Raw genomic sequence first — 21,360 nt, 5'->3', positions numbered from 1 at the left:
GGCAGCTGACTTTGATGGAGGAGTTTGCAGCTTTACTCACAAATTACAATTCATGTTCAACAACCAGGATCGTTATAAACCTAAATATACTTGATTTAATCGAAAAATGTATCCAAGTAGTAATAGTTTGGTGTTTGTCGTCATATTGATGACCGTAGCGCACAGCTGTTCTGTGCTCTGGCACGGTTAGCACTAGGGCTGCACAATAATGTTTAAAATTATAATCATGATTATTTTGCTCAAAATCATAGTCACGATTATTAATCACGATTATTCTAGCAAAAAGGGTAATGTAGTTATGGCTAGGGCTGGGTTTCGATTCAAATTACAAGAATCGATTCGATTCCGATTCTCAAGATCTTGAATCGATTATCATTATTTAATTCGATCCGATCTGATCCGATCTTCGAGATTTAGATAAGTGTTTTTGAAGAAAGCATTTTTTCCAGCTGTTACCCGAATTACAGGACTGTAGTTATGCAACATATTGATACTATTATTATAGACATTCAACTGCAAATTAATGGAGTATTGATGGTTGTAAAGAACAATCCCCCTTCCAGGCTGCTCTAGTCAGCGAACGTGCACTGTGGAGCTGTGCTGTCGCGCGCCGTTATAACAACGCAGCCATTACAACTTTCTTGGCAGTAAGAGCGCGCTGCAGTGAGAACGGCTATGTTCTTCAGCATGGTGACTGCGATATAACGTTAGGCCGTGTGTCCACCAAAGTGTTTTTAGCCAGCTGAAAACGCTAGGCGCTCAGCTGAAAACTCCTCGCTGTGAGCGCTTGAGAGCGTTTTGGCAGGCAGCGTTTTTTCTCCTCAGTTGAGACTTGCTTGTTGTTATGATACGGAAAATCCGCGGAGGTCTTTCTAATTTCACAGGTAGTTTGTTCCTGTATTGATTCTATATAAAATTGCCGATCAATGTAAAGTATTTGCTCTGGCATTTGTTTTAAATCATTTTGTTTCGTTATTATTGCTTGTTGTCATCTGATGACGACACGCAGAATGTGGCAGTTGGTCTGTGTTGTGTTTGTCCTGCCCCTCCTCCACTGTGATTGGACGACTGGGTGAAAAGTGACAGTGATAAGAGCTGCGTTTGACTCAAAGTTGAACATGCTTCAACTCTCGGCGACCAGTAAAAAATGCTGAGCGCTCAGCGCGTGAGCGTTAAATACTCGCTCAGCGCCTCGGTGTGCTCCAGGCGTTCTAAAAACGCGGCGCTCTCATTGAAAACAATTGAAAATGCCAGCCAGTATTCTCTGTCCGCTGCGTTTCTGGAGTTTTCAAAGCTGCCATGTTCGTTGTGTTAATGTCCTACCACCTCGCGCATGCGTGAATTCAATGACGCGGCAAATTAAAAATCAAAGTAGGCCTATTATTAAATCGATCCTCTGAGTTACGGATCGATCTTTAGAAATTAATATGAAAATCGATTCAGAATTGGTGAATCGATTTTTTTCAACACAGCCCTAGTTATGGCCATTTTACATGTTGTTTACCAAACTACACTTCACCCAAAAGGCCTGTAGGTGGAACACTGCCTTAATTTAACCAACTATGATAACTTCGTTAGATGGTAAATCAATACAACAAGTAGGCAAATGGTTTTCACACGTGGTTTTGGTGAACGCTTTGTAATCTGTATTAACATTAGATGTTTAAAGCAACACAATTTGTTTGCAAATTAGACAAACCACAGATTCAGATTGCCCAGCAAATTCTTAATGGGATGATGAATTGAGGAATCAACTTTCCCTTGATCTTTTAAAATAAAAAGGTCATGGTAATATAAGAATATCCTGTAAGTTTGAGAGCTGAAAACTTCCTTGTTAGTCAAAAGCTTTTATAGACACCAGGCTCAGCAAATGGTCCTGTGCTTCGTACTGACGTCATTGCGCGATAAAACACCGCCTATACAGCACCTCTAATCCAGTAGCCCCGCCCACCGACTCATGGAGGGCTTGTGCTAGCTGGTCAACAACAATAAATATGCTTAAGGAAGATTAAGATATTGCGCTATTCATGATTATGGAAGAACACAGTCGCTGCATAAGCTTCCTTCGGATCCTTATATTAGGAATGAGTTTTTGAACTTTATTTTTAATGAAGGTCCAGCTCACATGGGGAAGACATGTTCACTTTAATTCACTGCGGAATCGTTTGTAAACAAATCTACGGTCAATGCTGGATTTGGATCCGACAGAAATGGTGCAACACACATGAACGTGTTTTTATATGTAAAAGTGTTGCATTGTTATAGATCGTTTTGCTTATGTGTACGTGTCTAACAGAGCATACATTTAGTACACTGGACTCAGACATGTATGGACCAGGGCTCGCAAAGGCCAGGGTTCTGCTATTCTCTCAGTCTCTCTCAAGTTGATATCTGAAGGGTGGCGCGTGTGCCAAACGTGTATGTGTTCCCGTACATCATCCAATCTTGTGGGCTATGTGTAATATAAAAATAATAATACAATCAATCGCGGGTCGATGAGAAATAAAACATTGTGTTTTATATCCCTGTGATCGAGATAATCATTCTAGTTGCTGCTTCTCCCTCATTCTCTCCTTTCTCATGTCACTGAACTGACGGGAGCTTAAACTCATTAAATATGTCAATCTTATCCAATCTTAGCCGTGGGCATTTACTTAAAGGAGTGAATTGCAGACAGAAAAGAAATTGCACGATTTAAATGAACGCTGTTGAGGCAAGAAACTACCCAATGCATTATTTTGGCAACAGAGTGATAGAGAGCGAGAGAGCGAGAGAGAGAAATTTGTGTGTAAATTGTCATGTCTGTCCAGCATATATTTAATATTAATAATGAACCTGCAAGTTTAATTACATCAAAAACAGATATAATACCATGGGTTTTTTTAGCTTTCCAGTATGCTGCTAAATCGATTTTATTAATAAATATCATGCTGATAAAATTTTTCTGTGCTTTTGAATTTGTGTGTGTGAACAAAACATATAGAACAATAATCAAACTGACCATAATTATCTGTGCAGTTAATGGTTTGAAGTTTGAACAATTTTATTTAACCCACAAAATTTGCATGAGCCATAAGCAACTGAGCTCCACACATGCATAGAGCGGTATATTGAGCAGAGCGTTACAATGGGCAGTGATAACGGCTTAATCCAAGTGCTCAACACTGAGGGGTAGGGTGGCATATATTTTCAGCAAATAATATACGGACAATACTTTGACTTAATATAAAATGGCTCTGAAATCTAAATGTTGTGCACCTGGGTCCTTCAAATGCTTATATTTTTGACTGCTCATATATTAATTATAGCATATACCATCAGCTAAATTACATCAGCAATACATTTCACATATATTTTTTTTAAACAACAAAGAGAAGGATTCAAAGGATTTTCCATTCTATATGCTTGGTTACTCAGTAGGGTCTTAGCATGATTAATTGGAAAAGCACATTAACCAACTTAAAGTCTGCATGAAATGGAAGTTGAAATAGTCTTTTCCCCCCTATATGTATATCTGAGTAAAACGGCTTTTCAAACAAGAAACTATTTAGGAGAGGACTTGATTTGGTCTATTGCTAATTGACAGGTTCGTTATCATTGTTTCCTATTATTGTGATCTCATATGAGTGACAGGTTGATCCTGCCCTCATGCCAGTAAACACGTCAGAAGAGGTCATAAGAGATGGCAAGTGGGAGTGGACATTATTTTGATTAAAGATTACAAGGGCACATGCATTTTTTAAAAATAATGATGTGCACAAATAAATTATGTATAATAAACACTGCACATTCCATAAACAAACAACAATTTTGATTTAATGGTAACTGGTAGGCTATTGTTGAGAAAAACAACTACAGCACTGAACATTCTACTAGTCATGTTTACATTACATCGGCCAAATAATCTAGTAGGGGAAACAAGTACTGTTAAGTAAGTTCAACATTGGCTAGTAAAGTGCATGGTATGTAATAACTACTGCGCACTCAAAGCAGTCATTTAAAGCTGCAGTATTTTCAGGGGTGGTGCAACGCAATGAGAAACACCCCTAACAGCGCAGGGATGTAAACAACACATGCATTAACCAACCCAAAGTCCAGTTAAAGTGTTAACACCATATTGTAGGTCAGCTACATTTTTATTCTAAATCCAGCACATGGCGTTCAGTTGAAACTGCGCGTACTGAAGCATTAGCACAAAAATAAGACGCAGCAACGCACGGTTACACAAGCCAAGGTTTTAACAGTTGACAAGACAACGCGTTTAATAAGCTTGTAACTTAGAGCACGGTTACCTAATCGCACCTACTACTTAATTTAAATCACGAACGAATGTAGAACGGCCTCAAGTGCTGAGGCATGAGAGAGAGAGAGAGAGAGAGAGAGAGAGAGAGAGAGAGAGAGAGAGAGAGAGAGAGAGAGAGAGAGAGAGAGAGAGAGACTAGTGAGTTGCCTAACTAGACAGCATTTAGGGGGCGTAGACACAAGACGGGGTCTCGCGCTTTTTAAAAGTTTATGCAGCTTTATAAGAATAGTTCACCCCAAAAATCAATCTCCTGTCAGCCTCGATCGTATTGTTCGAAACTGTATGACTGTAATTCTTCCGTGGAAAAGAGTTATGCAGAATGACAGCCTCCCCCATTCACTTTCATTTTGTGGAAAAAGACGCGTGGGACCCAGGCTGTCATTCTGCATAACATCTTGTTTTGTGTTCCACAAAAAGGAAGTCACACGGGTTCGGAACAACAGTAAAAAATGGAAAAAAAACTCATTGTGCGCGTGTACCGTCCATTTAACTTTTCCATTAAAAAAAGCAACGCTATGGCGCGGCGCTTTCGAATATAGCCCCTCAAAAACTCGATCTGGGTAGGCAGCTCAATGCTTGATACACACATAAGTGTGTTTGCATGTTACAGAGTGCCCTTCCTGGACCCCCCTTCCCAGTGAAGCCAGCTCAGCGCTATTTACCAGAAGTCCTTTGTTGCAGAAAAGGGATTATCCAGTCACTAATTCCGTGTCACACTGCAACAAAGTGAGACAACAATACACCCTATGAAGCATGCTTGAGCAGCAAAATAATAAAAGTGGTAAATGACAAGCCCCCCCTCCTGTCTTTTCCTAGTTGTCAACTCTGGTGAATATAATTTGCGAGCAAGTTAGTTTTTGCTTTCAGTATTTACAAGCGAGTAACAGCCACACGTACGCACGCTCGGATGCGAATAATATTCTGCAACAACTTGCTAATAATTGTCAAATGCATGGTTTCGATTCGCTAAACACGTCTTAAACATTAAATGATATAGTTTAAAAAAAGAATCATTACCGTAGTTGTTATTTTCAGCGCTTCAGGTAGCCCTTAGTAGAACAACTGCAAGCCAAGGTCCAATGCAACAGTACAGAAATGACTGCATGCTTATCCACGATTGAGTCATGCAATGCTGACCTCACTCCAGTAATATTCAAGTCAAGAGGTAGATCCTTGTGCAAATGAAACCACCGAGAAATGGAAATGGAGGGCTTCTTTGACAAAATGGCGAGGCGTTTTCCAAAATAATTGCACGCGATTTCGTTATTATTGCACGCACATGCGAATCAAATCGCCCAAAACCAATCTAGTTCACTCGTACACGGAGTATGGAACAACACATTCTCTTTCAGCTGAAGTCTTGTGATCCCCTACTGTCCTGTTGGCCACACCCACTTCCGCTACCATATAAGGCCTTTCCCCTTCCATGCTGGGCGCTGTAAATTACAGCAAATGCACAGGCCATGCGGGAAATTCCGTCACTGGGAAACGTTCTTCAGACTCAGAGCATGGCTTGTACTAAACATCACCATCCAAACCTGAATCGTGTCAATGAATTACGATGTGGTCAGTCAACAAAAGAAAAGAGACGTGATTGATACTAATTGAAAACCAACAAATGAGAGACTTTTAAGACGTTCATCATAAACAAACTGCATGGTTGTTTGGATTGGGGGTGAGCAGTGTGTTGCAACACAAGGTGTGTTGTAACCAACCGTTTAACCAATAAGAAATGAGATAGCTATATTATGACCACCATCCTCCTCCTGAGGGGACTATAATATAAAAACAACACAGGATATATAGGCTACAGGACACAAAAAAAGTTGTATTATTTTATGCATTTAATTTGTGATGTTAAATGATGACTCTACCAGTTTAAATTCCAAACATTTTTTTATATTCATATTGTATTTCTTAAAAAAAAAAAAAAGTATAAATATAATTTCTGAGCAAACAGGGCGGGCTGTAACCCTATCCAGAGCACTTATAGTGAATACAATGATTGTCCCATTTTGTACAATGTATAGACCAACATTTCCCACAACTATCAGGCGAAAGCAAACTCTTCAGTTTTTTTAAATGTGTTTTCCCATGTTAGCCCTGCCATTTTAAATTAATTGTTGCATATATTTAGCTACCATTTTAAATTAGTATGAGTATAGTTGTGTAGTACATCAGCATCTGTGGCAACCATTTTAAATTAAAATGTTTAAAATCTAATTGTAGTGATTATTATTTTTTATTTTCGATTAGCTGCAACCACTGATCTATATAGAGAACATTATTACCGAGTAATTTATATAAATCAGTGGCTGCGACAAATGAATGTGTTAACATTTAAAATGTCCATATTTTATGATTGTTACCCAAACTCACTACTATAGGCCTACTTAAAAAAGACTTTTTGAACTAGACACTGATTTACAGCTTAGGGATAAATTGTGAACTATGTTAACATGTTGCAGGGCATTATTTCACAATCTAATAAGAGACTTAGAGGAAACAAGCCTTGAGTTACAATTCAGTTCCCCCATTGAATGTAACGAAACGATATACTATTCAGACAATAGTCCCAATCCATTCTCACAGAGACGATTGTTATCAATATAAAAAGGGAACATTGTGAACATAATTATTTTGGAGCAAGCATAGTGTCAAGGCAAGACAGACTGCTTTTTAAACAGTACGTGAAAGTTCTGAATATGGACTCTATAACGCCGATGACTGGAAGCATTTCTGCATGCGTGCAGAGGATCAGCAGCACGGACATGATCAAGCATGTGCTGCCGTGAGTAAGGAGACACCCATAGGCCTCATCGTGTCAGTGTTTGTGGACTCTCTCTCTCTCTCTCTCTCTCTCTCTCTCTCTCTCTCTCTCTCTCTCTCTCTCTCTCTCTCTCTCTCTCTCTCTCTCTCTCTCTCTCTCTCTCTCTTAAAATAAAGTGCAAAGCCATCAGACATGCAGGCAGCCATTCAACGGGTATGGCATGTGCTGAGAGAACCAACCTCAATAAACAATCTGATACCCTGAATGCTATTCGGGTGTGTAAAATATTATTCTCACGCATTATTAGAATTAGATGCATCACCTATGCAGGCAGACTACATTCTTAATCCCAAAATGCAGATGGGCGCGTGACAGCATCCCTCTTTAATAGCCACAACAATGCATGCACGATTGTACATAAACAATTACATTTTGTCCTAAATGAAAACGACTGCACTCAGTAAGTGTTGCGATGGATTAAGGGGGAGGCTGACACAAGTTTACATGACACAGTTGTTGCAACACCACCAAATGTTGCACAACAGTAACATGATCCATCACAATGCAGGTACAAAACTGACATACGCATTGCTGACACCGTCACTGATTTAAAGGAAACGCATGCATTCGATAAACAGATCATTACACAGTTGCAAGCAACACTGTTCTAAAGACAAGCACTTTCTGTTGCTGCTCACGTGTGATGTGAAGCTGCAACGCTTGCTGCGCTCGTGCAAAAATGTGTTTATGAGAAACAGTTCGTCCCTCGTAACAATGACTGTAAAAGCGCATCTAATTGTTTCTGTCAAAAGTACGGAACCACCCAAATTCAATTGAATTCATGCTCCAGGGTAGGTCTTCCTTCGACGTCCTGCAGAAACTCATCGCAAATATATGTTTTACGAGTTGAAATGCATTCAAAACGAATCTAGTTGGAATTACTTATTGCGCCTTACATTACCTGTAAAACATCTGCGACGTAGCTCCAGCGATCCAGATCTTTTTCGTGTTGCTTTCAAGAAAAAAAAGGGGGAAAAAAACTTTAAGCCTTTGCCTGTAGCGTCACTTCCTCGTTGGTAACAAGAGCGCCACCCGCTGCAAATTGCACCGTGATGTCATTTTTCTCTTGCACCTTCAATACAGGAGACACCTTTTAGTAAAGTGTGGCAGATTTACGAATACGATGGCATATGTACATGAACAGTTAAATCAATGTAAACTCCTCACCCTAATGTCATGTCATGTGTGCTGTAAACACCTGGTTCCTCAAACGGTCCATAAGGAATCGCCTCTCAAAGATTTGCATTAGTGTCCAAAGTAAAACACGCGATGTCCGAAATGTGAACAAATCATTCCTTTGAGTCGGATTGTTTTTGAATCGGTTGAACCTAATCAAGAGTCAACAACTACGAAAGCAGCTATTAAAAATGCTAAGTCAGCACATGACTGCATTTTAGTAAGCTAGCTAGGCCTATTGGTTAATGTAAATTCAAGTTTTGCTATTGGGTTTTAAATAACTTTTGACCGGTTTCACAGACCAGGTTTAGATTACAGGGTTTAGATTAAGCCAGGATTAGGTTTTAGGTTAATTAGGACATTTAAGGAGCTTTAATAAAAGTGCCTTAGAAAAAGTGTGCATCTTAAAGGGATACTTCACCGCTTTTTCATATTAAACTATGTTATTCCCTTAACTAAAATGAGGGAATAAAAATGAACACCTCCACATTTTCCCTAATACAGTTTCACGAATAGTTGAACGATCAAGTATAATGACAAAATAAAACTTGGCACTTTTCTAAGTGGAATAAAAAGGAGAACTATAATGTATGGTGGAATAGCACTTCTGCAGAAGTGCTAGTATGTATCAACTCGTTTTAGTTAAAGCTACACTGTGTAACTTTATTAGTTTATTCTTAGCTAAAAACACTTAGTTCTTTCAAAAATATATGTGCTCATTAATGTATATTTACTTTTTTCAAGTAATAAAGTATTCTCGTAAGTTTATAATATGCCATTGAAAATGCATACGGGTGAGGGGTTCGAATGCTGTTCGCCATGTTGCCCCTCCATTAGCCAAAGAGGGACATACCCATAAATTCAAGCGTCACCTTTCACGTTTTAACATTCGATGGCACCGTGTCGAATGTGAAGAGGGGGATTGCCATGTTAATCTTGGAATAAATCGGCCACCGTAGGAGTTAAAACGAAATCAGAATTGAGGGGAACAGAAACTAATATTCATTGGGTGGTCATACCTTTTCACCGCTAGATGGGGGAAAATATCACACAGTGTAGCTTTAAGGGAATAACATATTTTAAGAAAACTTTAAGAAAAACAACAATGGCACTGTGATATTTTAAGATATATCAGTGCAAGTTGCTTTCAGTTAAAAACTAAGACTAGGATTAAAGGGATGGTTCACACAAAAATGAAAATTGGCCCATGATTTACTCACTCTCATCCAAGGTGCATATGACATTCTAACCTTCTGAAGCGAAGTGATGCTTGCGTTTGTGTAAGAAAAATATCCATATTGAAAACAAACTGTAATCTCTTTTACTAACTGTTGTACGCATGTTCACAAGAGACTGCTGTTTACTGCCATTATAATGCTTTAAAAAGAGCCAGGATATTCTTTAACATTACACCTATTGTATTCGTCTGAAATTAAAATGTCATGCCATGTCTAGTTTAAGCTGTCAAAACAGAAAGCAACTTGCACTGATGTATCTGAGGCATTGTTTTGTTTTAAGATGCCCACCAGTAATGTTTATTTATTTATTTTGTCTCCTAAGGCACATTTATAAAAGCTACTTTAATGAACTGAAACCTAATCCTGGCTTAATCTAAACCTTGTCTCTAAAACCGGGCCTTTCTGTTTTTGTCAAAGCAGCAACAAACTAACAAGAACACATGAAATACTGTAATTCTGCTTATAAGTATATTATATTATTAATTATAATATATTATTGTTATAATTTTGTTGTATGTTAGTACAAGGCAATAAAAAAGAACCGGTTCTTTGAAACGAGCTGTTCAAAAGAACCGATTCGCGAGTCTGATTAACCAGTCATTTAACTATCTTACAGCCAATCAGACGAGCGGCTGGGCGTCATGTGATTATTCCAGGAAGAAATGCGTTGCGAGCAAGGGGGTAATCTAGCGCTCGGAAAGCGTTCCACCCCTAGGGGCTGCCATTGCTAACCAAGCCATCACCTGCTGTTAGCATCCCATTGACTCCCATTCATTTTTGAGTCACTTTGACAGTGAATAACTTTACATCAGAGGCGTTTAAAGACTGCATTTGTCCATTGTATATTTCTAAAGAAACACGACAATGTATAAAAGGCTCCATTACCTTGTATCTTACACTATCGCCCCGCAGAAGCTGTTTTTGTAAAAATAGGCTAACGATTGCGTCATAACCAACGCGACCCTGTCGCACAGTTGAGAAATTACCGTATAGACCTGAGGAGACGCTCGCAGGCAATCTTTACTGTCTATGAGACAGTCGGGGGGACGTGGAGACATGTCCTGGAGACTAGTCTGATAAAGTCAAGGGGGAAGAATGGGGAGAAGCCCATAGTGAGCCAAAAGCAACGGGAGAAAATATTTAAACAACGTGATTCAGCTTTCGCTTTCCACATCTACTAGAAGACCTACAGCTGTCAGACAGGAGGTTCACGTCACATCTACGTCGTCAAGCTCAGTCTGAGCCTGCGCAGTTCGCTCAGCCATCAGGAAGTGAGTGCCCCTAGGTTGACTTCATTATTTCGCCGTAGACGTCAATGGGGTCGCTGTGTCCATTTCTTTTACTGTCTATGGTTGCGAGAGTTGCATTAAAGATAAAAGTTCTGACTAGACAAGTCTTAAAAACTTTGAGAAATAAAATAAAAGAAGGGAAATGTTAAATGTAAAAAGAGTTGTGCTGCACTCCCGACCAGGTAAACCACGGTGATAATATTGCTTAGTTTACACATCATTAACAATAACAGTTTCTACTTATCAGGATATTACCGTGCTGCAAGAGTCTCCAGTTCATTGGTTTTCCGTGTATTATGATTAGGCAAAAATGGTCATCCGGTTCCAGAGAATTTCCGTGTAGAAGAGGTTATGAAATCCCTCGAGTTGAAAGAAGGAAACGTGTTAGTTCGGACAATCTTTCTTTCGGTTGACCCTTACATGGTGAGATGACCTTCATTCTTTCTTCTTCTTATCTTTTAAGTGGGGTTTTTGAGTAAATTTTTATATATATATATATATATATATATATATATATATATATATATATATATATATATATATATATATATATATATATATATATAATCAAATTCACTATAAATATAAGACTTATTAGACATTAACTTATTCACTCATGTATGAAACTATAACTCTAAACTCAATTCAGCGCTGTCGCATGAATGATGACACTGGAGCGGACTACCTGTTGCCATGGAGATTAGATGAGTGTGTGGATGGAGGTGGAGTTGGTGTAGTCGAGGCCAGTAATAATCAGGCATTATCTGTGGGCACTATTGTCACCTCATTCAACTGGCATTGGCAAACCTATGATGTGATGGATGGCAGCCTTTTACAAAAGGTATCATGTTTATTTTGGCAAGTTTCATCAAATAGTCTTCTCGTGTATATGTGGCTTTATGATGTGTGGCGTACTCGTTCTTGCAGGTTGACCCAGAGATGGTTGATGGACACCTGTCATATGTTCTAGGAGCGGTAGGCATGCCTGGCCTCACTGCTCTTTTAGGTGTGAGAGAGAAGGGCCATGTGACTGCAGGAAGCCACCAGACAATGGTCATCAGTGGAGCAGCTGGAGCTTGTGGGTCAGTTTCTGGACAGGTAATGTGTAAGTGTTTACAAAACTGACCTGTTCTCTACTAAAAGACAGATTTATGAAATAGGGTTATTATTAATAAAGTTTTAATATTTAGTTTTAAAGGGTTAGTTCACCCAAAAATGAAATTTATGTAATTAATGACTATGATTAATGTCGTTCCACACCGGTAAGACCTCTGTTCATCTTCAGAACACAGTTTAAGATATTTTATATTAAGTCAGAGAGCTTTTCTGTTCCTTCAATGAAGTGTATGCACACTATACTGTCCATGTCCAGAAAGGTAATAAAAACATTATATTTTCGATGTTTCAAGAGATTTAAATTAACCAACTGATGTCACATATGGACTACAATGATAATGTGTTTATTACCTTTCTGGACATGAACAGTATAGTGAGCATACATTTTCATTGAAGGAAAATAAAAGCTCTCGGACTAATATAAAATATCTTAAACTGTGTTCCGGAGATGAAAGGGTCTTATGGGTGTGGAACGAAGTTCTGGTAGCGGAGTGTTGTTCTTTGCTCAGGTTTTAATGAAAAGGAAAAGTTTAAATCGCTTAAAACAGACAAGATAGCTGATTCGAACGAGTGATGTTCCACGGTGGCATCGATCTCTGTAATATACAAAATCTGCTTCACCGACCGTCACTGCGCTGTCATCATCGTGTAAAGCCCGCCCCAATGTTTCTGATTGGTGCCGCGATTTTGACGGATTAGAAATCGGCTTGAATGGGCTCTTTACCAGACTACTTGCAGAGCAAATCTAAATTTGCCAGAAGTTGTCTGGGTTTTCCCAGACTATGTTCACGCTGATCTGTGAAAACGAATAAAAACTCTGTATTCTGCTGCCAGGCCAGTAGTTGGCGACATCACTTTGTAAAGAAACATTACACGCCTATAGACTGGCAACATGTTATTCACATGACGTCACCGTTTTCACAATTTTGTGTTTTGTTGGTTTACACTGAGAAAATACCGGTATTGTTTTCAAAAATTTGCACTTTGAAACCTGTTTTCAGTTTGTTTTAAGGCCCCCATTTGTTGTGTAAATAAACAGCCAAAACACACGTTTTTCTTCAATTTTTAGTTAAAAACGGTGTCACACAAAGTAAATGGACCCTAAAATAATATGCACATCATATGGTATTATATAGAGTACTTTAAGTTATGTTTTTTTGATTTTCCTCTCTGTTGTTTAAGATTGCCAGATTAGATGGTTGTGAGAGAGTCGTGGGAATTTGCGGTTCCGAGCAGAAATGCCAGGCCTTGGTAACGGAGCTGGGCTTTACAGCAGGGATAAACTACAGAAGTGGAGATATCAGCTCAGCACTGAAAAAGCAGTGCCCCAGAGGCATTGATATATACTTTGATAATGTAGGGGGTCCCATCAGCGATGCTGTTATATCACAGGTACAATAGTCACAGTATGTGCTGCTTTTTTTCTTACTTTTTGTTGTTGCCAATAACAGAGTGGTGTTTTTAAATTAAAGTGCAATACTCGTGCTGTGTAGATGAATCCTGGTGGTCATGTAATCCTGTGTGGACAAATCTCACAGTACAATAAGGATGTTCCTTACCCACCTCCTCTAAGTGAGGATACCCAAGAAGCTTTGCACCGCAAGAATATTACAAGGTACAAGAGAGAATTTAGTAGGACCTAATTTGTTGACCCATACATTTGTATGTTTGTGAATTTTTTTAAATTAAGAATAAATAATAATTGGCATTAAACACTTTACATGCCAATGAAATTTCACAGTTCTCAATTACAATTTTTTTTACCACAACAAAAACTAATATAAAGTAAAACAAGTTCTTTTTTTTAAAGACATTCAGTCTGTAATAAAATAAGAACAAATAAACAAATTACAAGTAATAGCACAAATTAATACTATGTATAATAAAGATACAAATTAAAGGGATCTAACAGTTTCCTAATATTGAGTTAAGAAATAGTACAGAAATTGAATAAAGTAATCAAATGTAAAATACTGCACACTTCAGTCTATATATTAAATATAGATATATATATATATATTAAATATAGGCTGTCTCATTAAAGCAAAAAAAAAGAAAAAAAAAAAAAAGTTTTTATCCAATCAAAAGCAGTGAGTGATTTTTTTCTTTTGTTCTTTGATTGACATTGACAGACAGTAGCAGATTTATTAGGCTGCTGTCACTTTAAGACCGGTCACAAACGGCACAAATTAGATTTTCTTTATGTTCCTTTAAAACTTAACTCATTTAAGATGCTGCTTAGAAAGATACTTGACAAAAAGAGCATTGTGTCATAATTTTATGTTTTTGTCCATTCAAATGCAATAAGACATAATAATGAAAAAAAAATTGAATATCACATAACTGCTTGGAAATGCAGTCGTGCGAGACAGTTCTTTTAAAGGTCCCATTCTTCGCGTGTTTTCGAAGCTTTGATTATGTTAACAGTGTCCAATATAACATGAGTTCGTTTCGCGTGTAAAAAAACAGTATTTTTCACACAATTTACTTATCTGTACAGCGCTGTTTTCTCTGTCCTAAAAACGGCCTGATGATTTCCTTGTTCTATTAAGTCCCTCCTTCAGAAACACGTAACGAGTTCTGATTGGGCCAGCGCTTCCCGTGTTGTGATTGGACAGCAGCTTAACGCACTTTGCCCGGAAAGGTCCCGCCTCTTACCATAACGGGGAGATGCAAGTGCTGAATGCACGCTCTTCTCCACGTGGGAGAGCAACAAGACCACACCCCCTATTTTGCGTGTTCTTGTGGGTGGAGAGTTAGTCAACAAACGGTTCTAGTGACGTCATTACATCCCTGCACTTCCTGCTGTAGTCCAAACCGGCCGTTCGCTGTAGGCTTTGAAAGGGAACTTCTGTTAAATAAAATATCTCGCTTGGCATTGAACTTAGAGCTTTATAATTTTACAGGTATTATTTATGCTCTAACAGCAACATTACACACTAACTAAAGTTTGAAAGATGGAATCGCGAAGAACGGGACCTTTAAGACTTTGCTGAGGCATTTCAGAATGACCAAAACCGTGTTTCAGGTGCTGTGCAACAGGCTTGTGCAAAATTCAGAATTTCAGAATTGACCTGCATTCAATTCATGAATTAGAATTTGAATTGAATTGACTCCGCCCCACAGGAAGTTGAATTTGAATTGGAATGACAGGAAGTTGAATTAAATTCATGACAATTCAAAGAAATTCCACAGTAGGGGCGGCAGTGGCTCAGGGGTCCATGTAGGTTGTCTACAAACCGGAACAGGTTGTCCACCTGACCAAGTGTCGAGGTGTCCCGACAAGCTGGATGGCGCCTTACATGGCTGACATCGCCGTCGGTGTATGAATGGGTGAATGTGAGGCAAAAATGTAAAGCGCTTTGGATGGCCACAGGGTCTGTTAAAAGCGCTATATAAATGCAGTCCATTTACAGTCACACAACAGAAAGAATGTGTTGAAACTCTCGTACATTCAGTGTTAGGAAGGTTACTTTGGAAATGTAATTGCTTACTGCTATAAGTTACCCATTATAAATGTGGTTTGGATTACTTTATCAATGTAAAGCAATTTACTTTTAATATGATTAGTAACTAATGGAATTAGACATTTTACCTCAGTAATACAACAATTACATTAATTTTGTAATTTAATAACACAATTTCATTACATGCATCTACACTGTAAAAATATTACACAGTATCTACTTTAAAAAAGATGGTGGAAATACATTACATAATATTTCAGTAGTTTTTATGATGAATTAAATCTTATTAGTGTAATGTACTTTTTCAATTTAAGTTGATATATATAAGAGTAAATGGAAATTACCTGTTTATATTTGACTTTCAGTTATGTTATTCAATTAATAGTCTGTTTGATGCTGGCACAAGTAGAAACAAACTTGTTATTGCACTAGCATTAGCAAAGTTTTTGCTCATTGAAGAAAGCAACATTCTTCATAATAATAATAAAAATACTTGCAGTTATTCATATCACAACCTAACTATAAGCTCTACTCTTTAAGCTTTGCTCTTTTCTGCACAATGGTAACGGTCAAAACTTCAACATAACAGAAATTCTTTCAAATGTCAAACATTAACAGATGTTTTCCTTCACTCAAAAACACATTAAATAACACTTAAAGGGGTACTTCAGCGCTGGAAAGATGAACCTGTATTTAAACTGGGTCATTAATGCAGTAGAAATGTGAAATTATTTTTGAATTGGTGCCTTCTAGACTGAGAAAAGACAGAAAATGTATTTGTCTCATGGGGATGAAAGACTACAATTCCCAGAATGCTTCGCTGCCCTGTGAGGCCATTCCCAATGCAACTGCTACTGGATTACTGTGGTGTGGCAACGTCTACACTAATCCGGATAAATTTAAAAACAGAGTTTTCGTCTAAAAACGCTCCGCGTCCACACTATCATTTTCAATCGTTTTTCAAAAAATTTTCATCTACACTGAAACGTCTGAAAACGCTTACATCCCCGTACTGCGCATGAGCAAACCCAAGACGCTTCGACTTGCGTCATTTCCGCTACTCGTTTATTTACTCTTTGAAATTTTGCAGCAATGTCAAGAAAAGGCACTGAGTTTTTTAACAGTATGTACAAACTGACATTAATATTTAACAAGGCTGTCAAAACAGAAAGCATACAAAACAACTGCTGTACAAGGTCGTTCACCATCTTGGCTGAATTGCGATCCGCGATTGGCAGATTCACGGCATGACAGCGATCACGTGCTTGGTGTTTATTCTAAAACCTGATGTTATGCTAATGCTCACAAATCATTTATTTATAACAGTACAACCTCTTTTCATGTAGTCGTGATATTATATTGTCATGTTTATCAAACTAAAACTGATAAAAACCGTTGACAACACTTCATTGGTAATGTATGTTTATATTTTGAACTTTAATCTTGTGCAAATAGACGCTTTATTAAACAGTACATAAAGTATTGGATGAAAATATCATTTGAAACATCTGTGTATTTGAGAAATATTGCATTTATTTAACTTCAGCTGTGATAAAGTTTGCAAACGCAGTGCAAGCGTCACCACAGGAAGCAGAAAGTGTCCGACTTAACAGGCTTGTTCGACTTCACCTAGCGATGCGCAGACCGATCGGCGGCTGACTTGAAGCAGTGCATGCCGGTTAGAAATGTTGTCCGACCCCAAGGGGGTAATCTAGCGCTCGGAAAGCGTTCCACCCCTAGGGGCTGCCATTGCTAACCAAGCCATCACCTGCTGTTAGCATCCCATTGACTCCCATTCATTTTTGAGTCACTTTGACAGTGAATAACTTTACATCTGAGACGTTTAAAGACTCCATTTGTCCATTGTTTATTTCTAAAGAAACATGACAATGTATAAAAGGCTCCATTACCTTGTATCTTACACTATCGCCCCGCAGCAGCTGTTTTTGTAAAAATAGGCTAACGATTGCGTCATAACCAACGCGACCCTGTCGCACAGTTGAGAAATTACCGTATAGACCTAAAGAGACGCTCGCAGGCAATCTTTTACTGTCTATGAGACAATTGGGGGGACGTGGAGACATGTCCTGGAGACTAGTCTGATAAAGTCAAGGGGGAAGAATGGGGAGAAGCCCATAGTGAGCCAAAAGCAACGGGAGAAAATATTTAAACAACGTGATTCAGCTTTCGCTTTCCACATCTACTAGAAGACCTACAGCTGTCAGACAGGAGGCTCACGTCACATCTACGTCGTCAAGCTCAGTCTGAGCCTGCGCAGTTCGCTCAGCCATCAGGAAGTGAGTGCCCCTAGGTTGACTTCATTCTTTCGCCGTAGACGTCAATGGGAACGCTCGGTCCATTTCTTTTACTGTCTATGTGTCCGACTTGAGACAGCGCCGACAGCACGTGACTGTGACGTCTGTCAACAAAGTACCGCGAGAGCGATTCGAGAGCAGCCGGCTGATGCAGCCGCTGCAGATTCTCAAGGGGGGCTGCAGGTGGATGCAAGAGCTCTGATGACGACACAGCTGATCCATGATTGGCCGATTCACCGCATGACAGCGATCACGTGCGTTTTGTGTTTATTCTAAAACCTTAGGTTATGCTAATGCTCACAAATCATTTATTTAAAACAGTAAAACCTCTTTTCATGTAGCCGCGATGTTATACCATCATGTTTATCAAACTAAAACTGATAAAAACCGTTGACAACACTTCATTGATAGTGTATGTTTGTATGTTGAACATTAATCTTGTCCAAATAGACACTTTATTAAACAGTACATAAAGTATTGAATGAAAATGTCATTTGAAACATCTGTGTATTTGAGAAATATTGCATTTATTTAACTTCAGCTGTGATAAAGTTTGCAAACGCAGTGCAAGCGTCACCACGGGAAGCAGAAAGTGTCCGACTTCACGTCTCCGTTTGCAGCTCCTCCCCGACTGCACTCGGCTACTCTCGCCGATCGCATGCATCCAGCCGCAGCCGATGTCGAACACACCTGAAGCCTCCGTTTTCACAGTCCACACAATGGCGCGAAGACGGCGTTTTCAAATTTATCCGCTTTGGAGAGCGTTTTCATTGACTTAAAAGGCTGTCTCAGTGTGGACGGAAGGCCAAAACGGAGAGAAAAATATACGTTTTCAAATGAAAACGTGTTAGTGTGGACATGGCCTGTGACTGAGTTGGAGAAGACACTACAATTAAAAACTGAACCCGTCTGTTCAATATAATAAGTCTCACAGGCACAGCTAATGCTGCAGGAGTCAGATTACATTTAACGTCATAAATGAGCCGAAACCTGAGGTAATCGCGACCAAACTCACGGCATACATTCGCGTTTTTAGTTCATGCCTTTGGAAGCTTAACTTTAATAGAAATTAATTTGAGAAGTTAAAACACTTACATTCTCTGTCAGCAATCAACATAGGTCCGTTTAAATTAATCCCTGCAGCTTGCGAGCTGAGCTGTGATTGTGAGATCTCCGTCCCACATGTGCGAGTGTAAAACATGAGGAAATGGCTCCCTCTGCTGGCTGTAGTCTTTACCCTTGGCCCTTGGCTTTACCCTGGCCAAACATTCCAAAGATCAAATATCATCAATTTGTGTCATGGTAGGAATTTTTCAAGAAATAAAATGCATAAATCTCTTTAAAGCACAATAATTTGAATATACTCCAGGGTTTCTACTGATACAAAGCAATATACCAATCGCTAAAGTAACCCTTCAATATTAATCTCCATTTCCAGCCATAAGCAAAGCATGCTGGGAACTAACAATGGTGTCTTTAAATAAAACTGCATAATTGAGCTAATTCTCTTAAATTAAAAAAGTAATCTTATTTTCCTTAATTTTATCAACTTAATAGGTTCCTCAATTCAAGCCTCAAAATTTCTTACATTTCCTTAAAATAAATTAGGAAAGTGTATGTCTTGGTTTTATTTCTTTACAATACTGAAACAACAATTTCTTAAGAAAAAATACACACTGTTTTTTTAATTATGACCTTAATTTTATGTGTGTGAAAATTAAAAGACCCATGATTAATTTTTTACAATGTCTCTCCTCAACCCTGCATACATTTTATTCTTAATACAGATAATGATACATTTAAATAAATGAACCCCTTTATTGCTGTTTAATTAGTTTTGTTTCAATGATATTTTAATTTCAAAGTAATAAAATAACAAAAAGTTGTTGTAAATGCAGTTATCATTAATTCCAGTGCAAAACTCTCTGAGCAACACTGATGCATCAAATTCTCAATAGCTCCTTAAATGTTTTATCATTGAGTCTGCACCTTTCTGGTCTGAAGATCTTTCCTGCAACACTAAAGATTCCCTCAACAGGTGCAGAAGAAGCTGCTATGGCAAGATGGACATGTATATGAATTTCTTTGATTTTTTTCTTGAATTATAATTCTACTTCCTTCCAATTCAATTGTAATTCTATATCCTGTTTTTAACAACAATTAAAATTTAAGAATTGAATTGGAATTTAGGAGTCATTCTCAATTCAGTTCTGAATTGTGCACAAGCCTGCTGTGCAATGAGATTGGTCTGCTGGTTTGCACCCCAACGCAAGGTCATGTCTTTTTTTTTTGTTGATGCGCATCAAGGAATTTATTCGGTAAACGTGTTTCCATCATAGTTTATGCAAAGGTTTTCTTATCAGATTAAAAAAAAGTATCGACTCCGTTGAGCTCATATGATTTTTGTGTGCATCTTTCAAATTATATCCCAAAATTTGCATAAAAATATGTGTATGGAAAACATAGCCAACTTGTACACATTATATGTTTACAGGGAGAGATTTGTTGTATTGAACTACATGGAGAAACATGAAGAAGGTCTTATGCAGCTCAGCCACTGGGTAAAGACAGGCCAGTTGAAGGTAAATCTACCAGTCCTCACATGGAAATCATAAAAAAACCTTTTGTACACCATGTTTCTCTTTTTTCACTTTACAGGTGATGGAAACTGTTGTAAATGGTATAGAAAACATGGGAGGTGAGACTTTGTTATTGTCATTAATTTGTCATGTGTTGAAGTGTACTCTGCATACATATTGTATGAACCCCTGTTTATTATATTAATACTATACTTGCATATTTCAGAAGCATTCTGCTCCATGATGACTGGAGGCAACGTAGGCAAACAAGTTGTCAAAATTTCAGACTGACACAAACATCTGCATTTGCAGGCCTTGTGGTAGTTGTGTGGTGTAGTCTGTATAAATCTGGGGTGGTAACCCAAAGGTTACTTAAAAGCCCTCTGTTGTTGATTTTAGAAAAGACATTTGAGGTTGCTCCAGTGGGGCTGTCCCTTTAAGTGTGCTCGGAGTCACTATAGATAAAAGGCATCCAAAAAATGTTTAAAATTGTATTAAATAAAATTAAAATTGGCCTTGCCCTAAATGTCGATTCTAAACAAAATATCATGTTTAAGTTTACAGCTGCTGTCCGTAATTTTTTTTGTGTTCAAGATTTACAAAAATTAATGAGAACTTACAACATGATTCCATTTTCCAAACCGTGTTTTTGTCTTACCCTGAATAATTATGGGACACTTATAATAAGTGTTTATATTGGGACTATATCAGGTCAGACTGGTAGGAACCGCTGCGGAGGAGCACAGTCCCTGCGTGACTCACCCATAGACATAAACAGAGAGAAGTAGCTCCGGCTGCAATGTTCTTCCACAAGACGCATGCAGTTCTGTTTATTAACCACTAGAGTGCAAAGAGTTACAGACTGCAGCTTTAATAAAAAAATAAAAATAAAAAATAAAGATTTTTCAGCATCATTACACCAGTCTTTAGAAATCATTATTATTATGATGATTTGATGGTCTGAAAACAGTTGCACTGCAAAATATTATTGTGGAAATCAGAATTTTTCTGATGATTTGAATTTTTTGAAGTTCAGCATTTGCATAC

At 38.2% G+C, this 21,360-nt stretch overlaps 2 protein-coding genes across 5 annotated transcripts in view; one reads left to right on the top strand and one right to left on the bottom strand.

The window, feature by feature from the left end:
• The window catches only part of mideasb (mitotic deacetylase associated SANT domain protein b), a 33,323-nt gene extending 25,190 nt beyond the window's left edge, over positions 1-8,133 (bottom strand). Inside the window, exon 1 of one of the 3 annotated variants that reach the window (XM_067455396.1) lies at positions 8,035-8,133. The gene's annotated coding sequence lies outside the window, so the exon portion shown is untranslated. Of the gene's footprint in view, positions 1-5,320; positions 5,672-8,034 lie in introns of those variants that run through there. The other 2 variants (XM_067455395.1, XM_067455397.1) reach the window with 2 other exon arrangements.
• A 2,765-nt stretch (positions 8,134-10,898) lies between these two features.
• ptgr2 (prostaglandin reductase 2) lies at positions 10,899-21,230 on the top strand. 2 transcript variants are annotated; one of them, XM_067455393.1, is made up of 9 exons: positions 10,899-11,018; positions 11,141-11,259; positions 11,486-11,677; positions 11,764-11,934; positions 13,135-13,344; positions 13,446-13,567; positions 20,229-20,316; positions 20,393-20,432; positions 20,540-21,230. In XM_067455393.1, the coding sequence occupies exons 1-9, from the start codon at positions 10,979-10,981 to the stop codon at positions 20,602-20,604; spliced, it is 1,047 nt and encodes a 348-aa protein (XP_067311494.1). In that variant the 5' UTR covers positions 10,899-10,978; the 3' UTR covers positions 20,605-21,230. The 2 variants fall into 2 exon arrangements, with proteins under 2 accessions (XP_067311494.1, XP_067311495.1); XM_067455394.1 differs by lacking the exons at positions 20,229-20,316; positions 20,393-20,432; positions 20,540-21,230 and having other exon boundaries at positions 13,425-13,555.
• The last annotated feature ends 130 nt before the right edge of the window (positions 21,231-21,360 follow it).

This window comes from Pseudorasbora parva, chromosome 10, assembly GCF_024679245.1.
Source record: "Pseudorasbora parva isolate DD20220531a chromosome 10, ASM2467924v1, whole genome shotgun sequence".
Taxonomy (NCBI): Eukaryota; Metazoa; Chordata; class Actinopteri; order Cypriniformes; family Gobionidae; genus Pseudorasbora; species Pseudorasbora parva.
Note: the sequence above shows the minus strand (reverse complement) of the source record. Positions and strands in the feature narration are given on the sequence as shown.

What these genes read in the sequence shown, in the direction of transcription:
- ptgr2 (XM_067455393.1), top strand. Translation starts at nt 10,979, where the DNA reads ATGTTAAATGTAAAAAGAGTTGTGCTGCACTCCCGACCAG. An exon ending in TAAAGACAGGCCAGTTGAAG is followed by an intron (nt 20,317 to 20,392) that starts GTAAATCTACCA and finishes TTCACTTTACAG; the next exon opens with GTGATGGAAACTGTTGTAAA. An exon ending in TGGTATAGAAAACATGGGAG is followed by an intron (nt 20,433 to 20,539) that starts GTGAGACTTTGT and finishes TGCATATTTCAG; the next exon opens with AAGCATTCTGCTCCATGATG.